The sequence below is a fragment of the Lytechinus variegatus genome, chromosome 16, assembly GCF_018143015.1.
Source record: "Lytechinus variegatus isolate NC3 chromosome 16, Lvar_3.0, whole genome shotgun sequence".
NCBI lineage: Eukaryota > Metazoa > Echinodermata > Echinoidea > Temnopleuroida > Toxopneustidae > Lytechinus > Lytechinus variegatus.
The window spans coordinates 21,652,955-21,666,800 of NC_054755.1; the positions used below are offsets into that span (position 1 = coordinate 21,652,955).

The 13,846-nt window shown below is 36.1% G+C and overlaps 1 protein-coding gene across 1 annotated transcript in view; it reads left to right on the forward strand.

The window, feature by feature from the left end:
* The window catches only part of LOC121430281 (hyalin-like), a 72,041-nt gene that overhangs the window by 6,881 nt on the left and 51,314 nt on the right, over positions 1 to 13,846 (forward strand). Inside the window, exons 2-4 of the mRNA XM_041627558.1 lie at positions 3,351 to 3,362; positions 5,649 to 5,684; positions 7,288 to 7,542. Coding sequence (XP_041483492.1) covers positions 3,351 to 3,362; positions 5,649 to 5,684; positions 7,288 to 7,542 — 303 coding nt within the window. The remainder of the gene's footprint in view (positions 1 to 3,350; positions 3,363 to 5,648; positions 5,685 to 7,287; positions 7,543 to 13,846) is intronic.

Genomic DNA, 13,846 nt, shown 5'->3' on the forward strand with positions numbered 1-13,846 from the left:
AAATTTCATGTAGGCCTAAAATAATTATTATAAAAATGATATAAATATTATTTACCAAGGAAAGCCACTTCAGTTATGTTCTCCCATCTATTATTATTACCCCGGAAGTTGAATGTTCAAGTTCACGTCTTGTCACATGAAATGTCTAATAGTTTGAGCTCGCGATTCGCGCTTTCAACATCTCACAAGGATGTCCTTTTTAAAGAAATTAGCGCCACAACCTCAGATTTGATTTTTTCGTAAATATATATGTTATCAATCAGAAATCACCTAAAAATGGCTTTGCTCAACTTAATTACTACAAAACACACAACTACTTCACGCAGATGATAATCTTAGGTTTTGACATTATAAGTGCCCTTTTTTACTTCCCCCCTAAACGAAAATACTCTCCGCCGACCGGCCTCCATTTTTAGTAACAAGAAATTGCCCTCTTCATAATGTTAAACAGTCCTTAATGATCAATTCGATCTTCACACTTGCATTGATTTGTTTCTTGAGATACACGACTCGTTTTTTATCGGGGAAAATGTAAGGAAAATCCCCCACCCCCGCATTGGGGAAAGCTGGATCAGCCCCGTGAGGTAACGGAACTGATCGTGAACTACAAAGGGTTCACTCTTTTTTTTTATTCGGAACCCCCTCATAGAAAATCATGGCTTCGGCCCTGATATGCACGAACACACAACACTCATAATCTTATGAGCATCCCTCACGCAACATACACACACATAGGCCTACTGTTCGATGGATACGAATTTAAATGCATTCCATTTTTAAATTTCACATAAATAATTATAAAAAAAGAACACTGAATGTTAAACTGTTATCATTTTTATCGTCATTAACATTGTCAACACTAGGCGTAACGATCAATAAAATATTATTAACATTTATATTCTTTATTACCATTTTTATTATGATCATCGTTTGGATTATTATGATCATCATTAGTATTATTTTATTACCAGCAGAAGCTGTTATTAAAAATGACATCCCCTCCTATACAAATCATATTGTCTGGAGGTTACGCGACCAACAAACTTATTCCCTGCATCCTTAAACCATTTGCGCAGATAAAATCAAAATTAAGCCGATTCTTAATGCAGTACATGCTTTGGTCACAACACACACATGTATCATCAATCTTTTTTACTATTATTTCATAATATCGTGTTATTTTGTTATGACAACACTGTTTTTGTTACCAAAATGAATTAATTTCATTTTCGGAAATACGAACCTTATTTAATTTTCGGATTAACGAACCTTATTTCGTTTTCGGACTAACGAACCTTCGGAATTACGAACCTCATTTCGTTTTGGGATCAACGAACCTTCGGAATTACGAACCTCATTTCGTTTTCGGACTGACGAACCTTCGGCATTACGAACCTCATTTCCTTTTGGGATCAACGAACCTTCGGAATTACGAACCTCATTTCGTTTTCGGATCAACGAACCATCGGAATTACGAACCTTATTTCGTTTTCGGATTTACGAACCTTCGGAAATACGAAGTTTCGGAATTACGAATGTATGCGATTAATTCAAAATATTGGTGAAGGTTTGAGCAAATTTCTTCAAAGATTTTAAAGATTATTACAATATGATTTTATAATTTATTTGGGAAGAGCAGCTTCTTCTCATATCGTGAGGTTAAAAAGATAAATAAAATGCCATTTTTTTTTAATATATTTTTTTTAATACTATAAGTCATCATAAACTGTTAATGATTAATGATGGGTACTTGCAACATTATATTCTTTAAAAAACACGCAATCGGATGAAAAATAGACTTTAACGTCCATATGCAGCCAGAGATTGCACCGATAGTTCACCGAAGTACAGGGCGTCCGAATAGCGTGCGAAATCTGTCTATGGACGTTTGTACACAATTGACCACTCGCAAGCATACGAGTAGTGAGCTCTGAAATGAAAACCCTGCTGTGATTGAACGAAAAAGTGCATATATTATCCTTTCATCTGCCATAGAGAAAGTGACCATTTCAAAATTTGAGTCAAATTTAAATGTTAAAATGCGGTACTTTTATAACAAATAATTGTAACAAAAGTGACCTCATTTTCGTGAAAAATTATCCAGGAATAAAATTTCAACCGATTAGATGTAAAACCATACGGCATTCTTGAGATTTTTCAGAATTATTACGATCACTACTAGATTTTGAGGCAAAATTCACGTGATGTAGCGAACGGTGCAAAGCCTGTCTAGCAGATGCGCACTAGTTTTCATATAATGCCTATTATTATAATTTTTATTATTATTATCATTATTACATAAAAAAAGAAATAAGTAAACATGTAATGTCATTTTTAATGTTTAAATATGAATATAATAAATGCCCATGCAGGGTTTAAAAAAAAATCATATGAACATCTGGAGACTCTCTTAAGCTTCCATATCTAAGGCCTTAGAGAGGTCCAGAAAAACTCCTGCTGTACGTTCGAAGTAATTTTTTCAACAAACGAGAGAGTATCCTATACTCTAGGCGGAGGCTGCAGTTATTGTCTTTGCTGTTATGCTGAACGCAGGGGATACGGCTGATTTTGCGAAGACTACGCATTTGTTGAGTAGTCTGCAAGATCAGACGTATCGCATGCGTTCAGCTTACAATAACAGCAAAGTAAATAACTGCAGCCTCCGCCTAGGTTATAGGCTAACGAGAGAGTAGTATGTGATGTATACATCACAAATCAGGGAAAAATTGACTAGATCAGTAGTAAGCTGGGTGCAACTGATATGTCTAGTCACATTTTGACGTATATTCTGATACGAAAATCACAGTTGCACCCTGAAGTCATTTTGACTGATTTGTTTTGAGAGTATACAGTGATTAAAGGTTAAAATGTGAATCCAACCGAAACGATTTGCTACAACCGAAAATAGTTTTTTTTTTACAAATACTGAGAATTAGGTAAATGAAAACGCACAGACACGGTAAAACAATTTGAAAGTGATGAATATTGAATTTTTTTTTTCTTTGGCGATATTGGCAGCCTTCCAATGGAGGCAGGTGATAGTAGGGACTTTTCACAAAGCGTCGCAAAGCGACGAATCCTGCAACGCACCTTAGTTTGAAACATGGAACTCAAATCCCAATGAAGTCATTATCGAGGGCCGATGAATCGAAACAACAGTTTTGTCCTTGGCTTTGGACAAACGACGTTCGACGAAACTGCTATTTGGTTCACCGGCCCTCGACAAAGACTCCATTTGAGGTCATTGATTTTTTGTTCTTATCAATGATCACTTTCATTAAATATCATCGCAGTGATTCAGCCTGATTTTGTTTTCTTTTTCTTTTTTATCTCCTCTTTTATAATTCCAGCGAGCTGTTCGGGTAAGTAGGCAACCGATTCCGTTTACCATTAATCCCTCTTAACTAATTGACCCACAATAAGATGTATTCTCCAAACAAATATGTAATTTGAACGGTTCATGTATCCTAAAATTCTTAAAACAGTTGGAAAATAAATAACCAACTTTAACCAACACTGCTTAATAAACTGGCCATATAACTCTTCGGCTAAACTTTGTCGAACTGAATTTGGGTAAATCGGTTTGACTTTTTTTTGGGGGGGGGGTAAACCTAACAGCCCATTCGTTGGTAATCAATCAGCATTTACCCATCCCTAAAATTGCCTAAAAACTGATTGAATTTCCACATAAGGTTTTTGCCCCCACCTCCAAAACCGTACAATTTGGCAGTAGTAGATTTAGTTAAAACATCCAACTGTTGGGTAATTATAGATTAAGTTGAAATTTCTTGCCATTGTTCATGAAGTAGGTTTAGTTCGAACTTCCAATTACTGCGTAATAGTTGGTAGTTTCAACTTTATTTGAATATCTCCCAGGTGAAACTGAAACTTGTATTAGTCACCCGAGTATACAACTACACATGATTATAAAAATTACAATATTATGGCCACACCCTGGGCACAAACTACATAAATGTGTTTCAGTCTTGTAGACCAACGTGAGAATAAGTTGCATGTGGTACTGGTTTGTACATTTGAACGCATATTTCTTAACTTGTTATAATCGTTCAATCTGTCCCAGAAAGTTATCATAATTGTGGATAAATGTTTCTGACCATTATTTTATTACAGTTTTACTTTTCTTGAAAAAGAGCAATATTTCATTGAGATTTTATAAATGTTTACCAAGGGCCCGCTCTTATGACACCAAAATTATAATGATATATATGTTTATATATATATATATATATATATATATATATATATATATATATATATATATATATATATATATATGTGTGTGTGTGTGTGTGTATACATGTATAATGAATGTGCAGAAGCAAAATTGCCTAAATGACCCTCTCATAGTCTGCAGTATGACAAAAGAAACAGTAATAATGATCTTGGCAAAATTATCCTACTATCAGATGCCCAATGATATCAACCCAATTATGGGCAAACTCCCGGGGGGGGGGCACTCATTATTTAATGTATAGTGGGTATGTGCCGCGGAGGGGACCCCCATTTTTACACTAAAATTTCCGTTTCAAGGCAGAGTATTTTTTTTATTGAGAACAAGAACAAAGAAAGCCGCTCCAAAGCATGGCATGTTCTTCTTATCAAGAAAAAAGAAGAAAGAAATCCGCTCCAAAGCTTCGCATATTTTTCGTTACGCCGTTCCGATCGCATTGATCAGCTACAATGAGCTGCAATTTCGGTGAAAAGCGGCCGCAGAGCGCTATCCGACCATCGCTTCTGCGCGACCGCACCCGGTGGAGGTCGCGCTAGCTGCATCATCATGAACACATGCCCGTTCCATAGGGATGCATACTCACACGCTGGCGATCCGTTCCAAGGACCCCCGTTTTCACAAACGTTTGTAGTTCCGAAGCCCGTTCCGAGGACCCTCCTTTTTACAATAACTCCGTTCCAAAGCCCCCGTTTTTGTCTCACCCACGGCACACCACTACCACTTTTTTGGTCGAGTGCCCCCCCCCCCCCCCACCCGGGGCAAACTGTTCCCAACCCTCGTTACCACACGATGATGATAAAACTTTGCGTAAAACTATTATTTCCATTAATGTTTAAATGATCGGAATACTCAACTGGTCCGCATCTGGTGCTATTTATGAATTCTTTTTCACCAAGGTATCAAGAAATGTCGGTAATCCTACTGCATCGAAGTGGATGTATTGATCTGTTTCTTTTAATTTTGTTTTGTTAACATAATATAGTTGGAAAAGAAGATACATTAGTGGAATTACGAACAATGATTTAACAGCTGAACAGAGAGAAAAGTAGTCATGAACATAAAAGTACTTACATGTTGCATGTAAATACGCAACAACACCCACACAAATACATACACACCCACCCTAACACGCACACGCACATACATATATAGAGTATATATGTAAGTGTGTATATATGGGTGGGTGAGTGTGTGTGTGTGACAAAGACGATGTGGATGTCATCGAAAATTTGTGAACAGCAGACCAATTAAAAAGTACGTTGAATAAGCATGATAAATTCTACATTTTTTGTTGTTATTCGAAATATTGATCAAACACGAGTACTTTCTATTGAAAAAACATTAATTTTTATAATCGTCATTTTCTTTCATTTCCCCCCCCCCCCCCTCTATTCAGTTACATATTTAGGAAAAGTTGTCATCGGCGTCGACGGTAAGTAGGCCTAGTTATGATTATGATTGGTGCTAAGCAATTCTGCGACATATTTGACTCCATAATGATACCTTATTTTGATTGCCCTTTGCTAACGAAAATTAACGAATCTCGCCTCTAAAATGAATCTGACAATGTCCCCATTCAATGTGTTTGTTTTAGGCGCCGTTCACTTTTTTGCGAAGATATAGTGTTATCTGATGCCCTCAAAGAAATTTATTGAAGGTACTCATATTCTTGGTATCTATGATCCCCCAACTTGATTTTGAAAATGGGGGGTGTTGAAACTAACACCAGTTTGAGTCCATAAAGGACCACACATTGAGATGTTAAGATGGAGCAGAGCGCCGAAAAGTTTAAAAGAAACATACAAACTTGTTGCAATTATACCAATAGTCTCCTCCCTCAATCCACCTTTCAGAGGAATGCCTCGCTGGTTGTCTCGAAAGAGACGAGCCTCCCCTACTCCAACCACGTCCACTCCCGCTCTGCAAACCCAGACTTTTGTCAGAAGCCTTCACCGAGAGTCAATATTCGCTTGATTAATTTTTCATATTTGCGGTAGCATTGTTCATATTTTTTTCATAAAGTCTAACATACGACTACCTTTGAGATTATATGGAACGTTGAGGCCCAGTGGATTATTATCGAGACCTTACACTGTTAAAAAAAAACCGTGATTTTACAGAGAAATAAAAGAAGATTTTGCAGAAAGCAATTACAGAATCATTCTGTAAATTCATAAAACATGATTTTTTTCTGCAATTTAACAGAACAGGTCTGTTTAAAAAGGTGAAAAGACTGTTTTATTCAAGGAAATTTGTAAGATGCCATACACCAAATACCAATTTCCTGTAAGATTACGCAATCTGGTAAGATTACAGGTGTTCTCGAGACTCTGCTGCAGGAACTTCTTTTATTTTAAGGATAAATTTTCTAACAGTGTAGAAACAGGAGGTCAGCGGTGTAAATGCCTGTCATGGTGTAAATTGCTGCTGCAAGAGATTGATCCACTGTGCTGCACTCAACCCAGGTGAGGTAAATTGGTAAGAGTGGAGTGTTTCATGAAATGACTTGTCAGACTTTTTATCCGACAAGTCCTGTTTTATCCGACAGTTACCGTAATAAAAGTGCTTCTCAGTCAATCAGAATCATGGAAATATTTCAGACCTGGCTTGTCAGACAGAAATGTTGATGAAACGCCCCGTAGGATCCGTAGGATTAATTCCTAAAAATGCGCTTAGCGTTGTTGATAAAATAGTACTTCGAGTTACACCGGGGTCAAAAAATAAAAAGTTGCTGATTTGTATCATTTGGAAAGCGCGCGATATGAATATAGCTAACATCAAGATTATTATTTTCGTTCTAGAATATTATTATTGTTATTATTATCATTATTATTATTTTATCATCATCATCATTAGTATCATCAAGATTATGATTATTAAAGTTGAGGGTAATGATAACATTATTCATCGCTGGGAAAATAATTTTCGGAAGAAAAGTGGCTACCCTGCGTAAAATATTAAAAACAAATATTATTGTTCTTAATCATCATCATCGTCATCCTTCTTCTCCGTATCAATCTGTCCTTAATATTTAGTCTGCCGGGATGTGAACTGTAACGTGACCGACGGTATTATCTACTCTGCCGATCTCCCCACAACATTTTCAAACGTCATGGACCTTGAATATTCCGGCTTCAATTTGAGTGATTTTGTCGATACCGAGGAGTTACTACCTAACTACGTGGACTACGATCCTCTTAATAACCGATTCTACTTCATGGAACGGTTTGGCGCTGGAGTTAGCGTAGATTTCATGGGTGGATCTGCAGTTTTCTTCGCCCACGACCAAGGTATGTCGGCTTGTGCCATATCACATCATGTTATAGCTTCTGGTCGGCCAATCACGTAACACTACCTTTTGAGAAAAGAGCCCCATGAATTTCCGAAAAGGTTGAGTCCAGTTTATCCTACCTTTTGTACATTTGCCTGATAGTCATGGTAGTTTTCACAAAACATCGGGTACATTTGACCCAACATTCACATAATATTCCGAATGATATATTTATAACAAAGCATCGGGTAAACTGGATTAGACCTTCGGGAATTTTTTGGATGCTCTTTTCGTCAATGTCGGGTTACGCGATTGCAGGACCAGACGCGATAACCCTGCGTGATTGCAGAAGGATATTTAGATTGATCTTTATCAACATTAACGTTGTGCATTCTGTTTATAGGATTATTTTCTTGAAATGCTTACGATCCGTAAGAACACGCTTCGGGGTTATATTCAGGTTGATGAAGCTCAAGTCATGTGCGCGTAGGGCGATTAATGACATGTATGCCGTAAATTGTACTTTATTATTTTTTAAAAGAATGTGCTAAGTAGTGAATTAATCTGCTTATCCCATATGTGGGTCTGTATACCCAGACTACACCGCACAGAATGTTGCATTATGGGTTAGGAACCTGGCCAGGTTTGAATAGTTGGGGACTTGACTACGCTACATATCGGACGCATCCGTCACTGAGGCTTCGCGATCTGAAATAAGAGTTGGTAAATCATGTAACAAATTATTTGTATCCCTACATAATTTTGTAACTAACAAATTATAAAGGTCTCCATTCTCAGGTTTTATGAGGGAGGGGCAACAAAAGTACATCCGAAATAACTCCGTTCTCACTACGGAAACAGTAACCAAATAATATACTACGTTTACTTACCGTGGTTGAGATTGGCGATTCTCCATGAATTTTATCGTATGGTTTGTGATCCCACCCAACTAACAGTTTGTACCCTAATTAAAAGTCGAGTGTACAGTATGTGCCATCTAAACTATCTTAAAATCTTTTAAGGACTTCTTGATTGTCATTTTCTGAACCATACAAAAGGATGCTTTCTACGCATTTGCCTTAAACAGGGAGAGTTTTTTCGGCAGGTAAATTCTGATTCCCAAATCAAATGTAGCTTATTACATGCATTCCACACAAGAACTTTACTAAATAGAAAGTCTTTTCTTGAGTCGCATATGTGTGAACCAAAAAATCATCAACCTCTTTGAAGTTGTGCTTTAATTTTGCTGGTCATCTTCTAGAGAATATAAATATCAATTAAGACAAGATATCAACATATTTGGACCTATATTTAAGATTCTTTTGAAAGATGTATACTCCAATGTAGGGCATTAGTTATTGTAACAACGATAAGACTAATATTCTTTAATGTAGATGTTTCAAGATTATTAAGGGGAACGTCCAAACTGACAAGTTTGTTGTAAAACTAGCTGAAAATAAAATAAATTGGCGAAGATTTGAGGAAAATCCAACCCAGAAAAAAAAAAGTTACACGAATTTTTCGTATTTAATTTTTTATCACGATAGCAAATATGACACTGAATCTCTTTTTTTTTCTGGGACGCATTGTATAATTCGAATACCAGCCCTCTAGATTTGTTTATTCTTTCTGTAAAACTTGTACAAACTTGCTTGAAATGATTGACGAGGCAGCAGAATGTGGAAGCGTCGTGGTATAGAGGTTCTGACCCTCGCCTTGTCATCCGATGGTCGTGTGTTCGATTAATCACACCATGGCCTAGCGTCCTTTGGCAAGGCATTAATCCACACTTTGCCACTCTCCACCTAGGTGTTAAAGGGGAAGTTCACCCTGACAAAAAGTTTATTGTACAAATAGCAGAAAAAATAATAAAAAATATTGCCGAAGGTTTGATAAAAATTCATCAAATAATTAAAATTTGATTTGTGACGTCATATGCGAGCAGCATTCAGCGAATGGTAAAAAAATCAATGAAATGTCATTTTCTCATAAAATTGAAAATGGTTTTCACTGCAACTGTTTTCAATAAACAAATCATTTCACACTCGATTATGAAAAGAAAACAAAATTAAGTCATCAGGAACCATACAAAATTTGAAATTCATAATTTTATATTACATAACACATGGGGCAGCTGCTCGTTTATGACGTCACTAGGGCTTTTTAAAAATATTATTTATGTTGGTTTAAATCAATAAAGCTTTAGTGACTGTCAGGACTACCCATTCAAAGCAACAAACAAAAATCAATTTTTAGCAGCTGATCGAGAAAAATATAGGTGAAATAAAATTCTCTCCCCCCCCCCCCCATTTAGTAGGGGAGAGATATGGTTCCCATGCACCCGAATGATATATTTTTTTAACCTACATTTTTGTAATCCATAAGGTGTATAGTGAATGAATTTTGATGTTCCCAAAACGAAATATTGTCCCATGGGGTTCAAATTCAAGATGGCGTCCAAAATGGCCGCCATATTCATGGGAATTGGATTTTCATACATAGATTCCGACACAAACATCCATTTGCCACAAAATTAGTGTCATATGAAAGATAAATAAGTTTTCTACAAGTTGATACTATTCATGGGTGATGAAAAGGTAATTTGGTTGAGATTTTAATAAGAAAAGTGCAATTTTGAGATTTTTTCAAAAAAATTGAACATTTATGAAATACATAATTTACCATAAATCTAGAGAAAATAGCGGAATCGCCTCGAAATTTTCTAGAAAACTTACCTAATATACAACTATTAAGTTGACGAAATTCCAAATTGATATCATTTTTAGTCACAAATTTATAATGTCTCAAACTTGAAAACTCGATTTTCAGAAATTTAGCTTTTTCACTGCATATCGGAGACTTGGATATACTTATGTATATTGTCACATTTTCAACCCAGAAAATGGAAAAAGGCCTTAATAAAATGCAAAATTATCTATTATTTTTGTTGGTAGAATTTACTGCAATCCCTTTATTTTTCGATTTAAAGACGGTTGATATAGTTTTTGAAAGAATTAATACTTATCGCCAAAATTTGTATGTTTTTGGTAAAAAAGTGCAATTGCACTGTTATTGATCAGATTTATTAGGAATATCAGTAATAAATACACAATCTCAACATTCGATATGAAAGAGGATGTATCAACGAGAATATTGGCAGGCTTCATGCCACCATAAGTATCTTCATTTGCTTCAGATAGAAGGAAAATATGCTGAATGTATTAAGCGATTTTGCGCTAAAGTGAGGCCAAAAAGCAACCTCCGTGTGGCAGTCACACCTATGAAAACGATTGCAAAGTGATGAATGGTATGTCATTCAAATATACAATAGCTTTGATCAGCCTCTCGCATCGATTGTGTTGGTATGACTAACACACCGTAATGTACAGTATGTAATGTGCATGGTAATAGAAATTTATCTGATTAAGAAGGATGAAAGACAAAAAAAGGTGTTTCTTTTACATTATAAAGAAATCTAGTAAATGAAGTCTCTTGGAAACAGTTATAAGATACACTTGCACTGCAGGTAATAGAGATGAAGTTCTGACACATCAATACACAACTCAAAGGAACATGTCACCTTGTCTGTATTTTGAATCTATGGCCTGTATTCCTAAATCAGGTTTATCTTCGAACGCAAAATTAGTGTCATATGAAAGATGAAAAATTTTCTACAAGTTGATATTAGGTGATGAAAAGGTAATTCGGGCTGAGATCTTGATAAGAAAAGAGCATTTTTGAAAATGTTTCCCAAAAATGAAAATTTGCAAAATACTTGATTTACCATATAAATAAGGAAAATAAAGGAATTGCCTTGAAACTTTCTAAAAAAAATTTCCTCGTAAACAGCATTTTACAGACTTAAATGTACTATATTGTCATTATCTTTACTACCCTTTTTTCACCATTTTGATAATTTTTTCTAACCTACATGCACCTTTTCAATCCTGGCGTCGTATACTGAATGAATTTATTTTGATGTTCTGGAAACTTGAATATTGTTCCTTGGCCGCCACCATGACGGCCATCTTGGATTCTGACGAAAAATTCTTAGAGGTCAAGTCCACCTCAGAATAATGTTGATTGGAATCAATAGAGACAAATCAGACAAGCACAATGCTGAAAATTTCATCAAAATCGGATGTAAAATAAGAAGGTTATGACATTTCAAAGTTTCGCTTATTTTCAACAAAATAGTTATATGAACGAGCCAGTTACATCCAAACGAGAGAGCCGATGATGTCACTCACTCACTATTTCTTTTGTTTTTTGTTGTTTGAATTATACAATATTTCAATTTTTACGAATTTGACGATTAGGACCTCCTTGCCTGAAGCACAAAATATTAAAATAATGGAATTCCATGTTTTCAGGGAGGAATTGAAACTTCATTCACATGACAATGACGAGAAAATAGAAAAAAAATTATATTTCATATAATAAAATGCAAAAGAAATAGTGAGTGATTTCATCAGTTCTTCATTTGCATACCGACCGAGATGTGCATATTACTGTTTTGTGAAATGAAGCGAAACTTTAGAATGCCATAACTTTCTTATTTTACCTCCGATTTTGATGAAAATTTCAGTGTTATGCTTGTTGATTTTTTTCTCTCTTTATTCAAATCAAGTTTTTGTTGGGGCGGACTTGTCCTTTAACAGAAATTTTCAAAGCGACATCATAGGAAAACAAATTACAAACGTTTTGAGGGTATTCTGAGTATGATAAATTAATTGAGTGGGTAATCATTATTCTTTAAGATTTAGATTAAACAATTCTTAAACAATACCTTAAAGTGCAAAAAATGACAAAACCTCTTTCTGTTGACCAATGTAAAGAAGGGGAGGGTCCTTTTGGTACATTGAGAGGTGTATGGTTGTGTTATTAATCTATTTAATATTTTCAAAAGTAGAAAATGTGGTGACGAATCAGTACCAAGGAAAAGGCCTCCTGTAAATTGCATTTTACAATTTGCAACAATTAACTTATATCATGTCAAAATGTAAGCTTTATGGTTGTTAGGGAGGACTTAGCCAAACTTTGAAAGACAGGCAGCCAATCTTAGAAGTCACTGACAGTACCATGTGCTAGATCTGGGTGATCTTTTTGAGCTAAAACTTTGTGCCAATGTGATCTTGAAAGATATATTCCTGATCGAGAAGTTGTAAACTTTGAACTGGAAAAGCAATTTTGCTTGCTGCAAAATTCTGGAGTATTTTATTCCCTTTGAGAAAAAAACACAGAATTTTCTTGGTTGCCATGCGGGCAACAATGACGGCAGTTTTAGTTGCCAACGTCACCCGGGAAACCGCTAATCATTCGAGCCCTGCTTTGGAGTTGGGATGTTGGCTGGATTTGTGCATGGTGGATTACCCTCACGTGTGATCTGTTCCTTCTCAAGACTCCTCCGTTTGGCTTTGATACTTCGTAAGACCTGGGTTCCTCACAGGCTTTTGATGATTTACCTCGTATCCAAGTGTGTTACCATAGATGTATAACTCTCACTGGCTGTCCTACATGCAGAGGTTGTAGATCAGAACTTGTATGTCATTTCACTTCCTTCACCTTGTCTTGACTATTCATGATAAAATCAGTGGTAGTAGAATCTCTCAAAAATAGTGACTTGATAATGTGGCTCTGATGGGTGTACCAAATAACATTTCTGCTGGTGATATCAAGTTACTTAAGACTGGTGTTGCTCTCAGGTTCATCCTTGCTAGTTAACTGTCTTGGCCAGTCTGAGAACATTTTGTCAACAGATTTTTGACTGTACGAACCATCCTCTGAGCTAATCCGTTTGATCTTGGATAGTTTGGAGAAGAAGTAATGTGCTTGATATTCCACTTCTTTTCTTCTGCTGCCTTGCTTGATGTTTCTGGCATGTTTCACACCGCTTTATCAACTGGTCAATGTCCTTGTTGATGTTTGACAAGAACACTGTCTCACGAGCAATTCGTCTGGTACTTTGGATTCCCATGTGTCCTAGGTGAAGCTGTCCAAGGATATAATTCCTCAGTGACTTCGGTACGATGACTTGACTTCCCGTGAAGAGTACTCCATGTGATAATCCGATGTTATCTCTTTACGACCAATACTGCCTAAAGGATTTCGATAACTCTTGGATTGTTTCAGGCCAACTCTGAGTAACTATCTGCCATAATGATCTGGGAATTGGATCATTGGCCGTTTCTCTCTGAAGTTCTGTCCTCTTGAGTTGTCCGAAGAGTAAAAAGTCGATCGCATATGCGAATCTATTTCCTCAGAGCAGATGGATTTAACTCTGACACCTAATGGTACATCGCATGCTTCCTTGGGATTAAGAA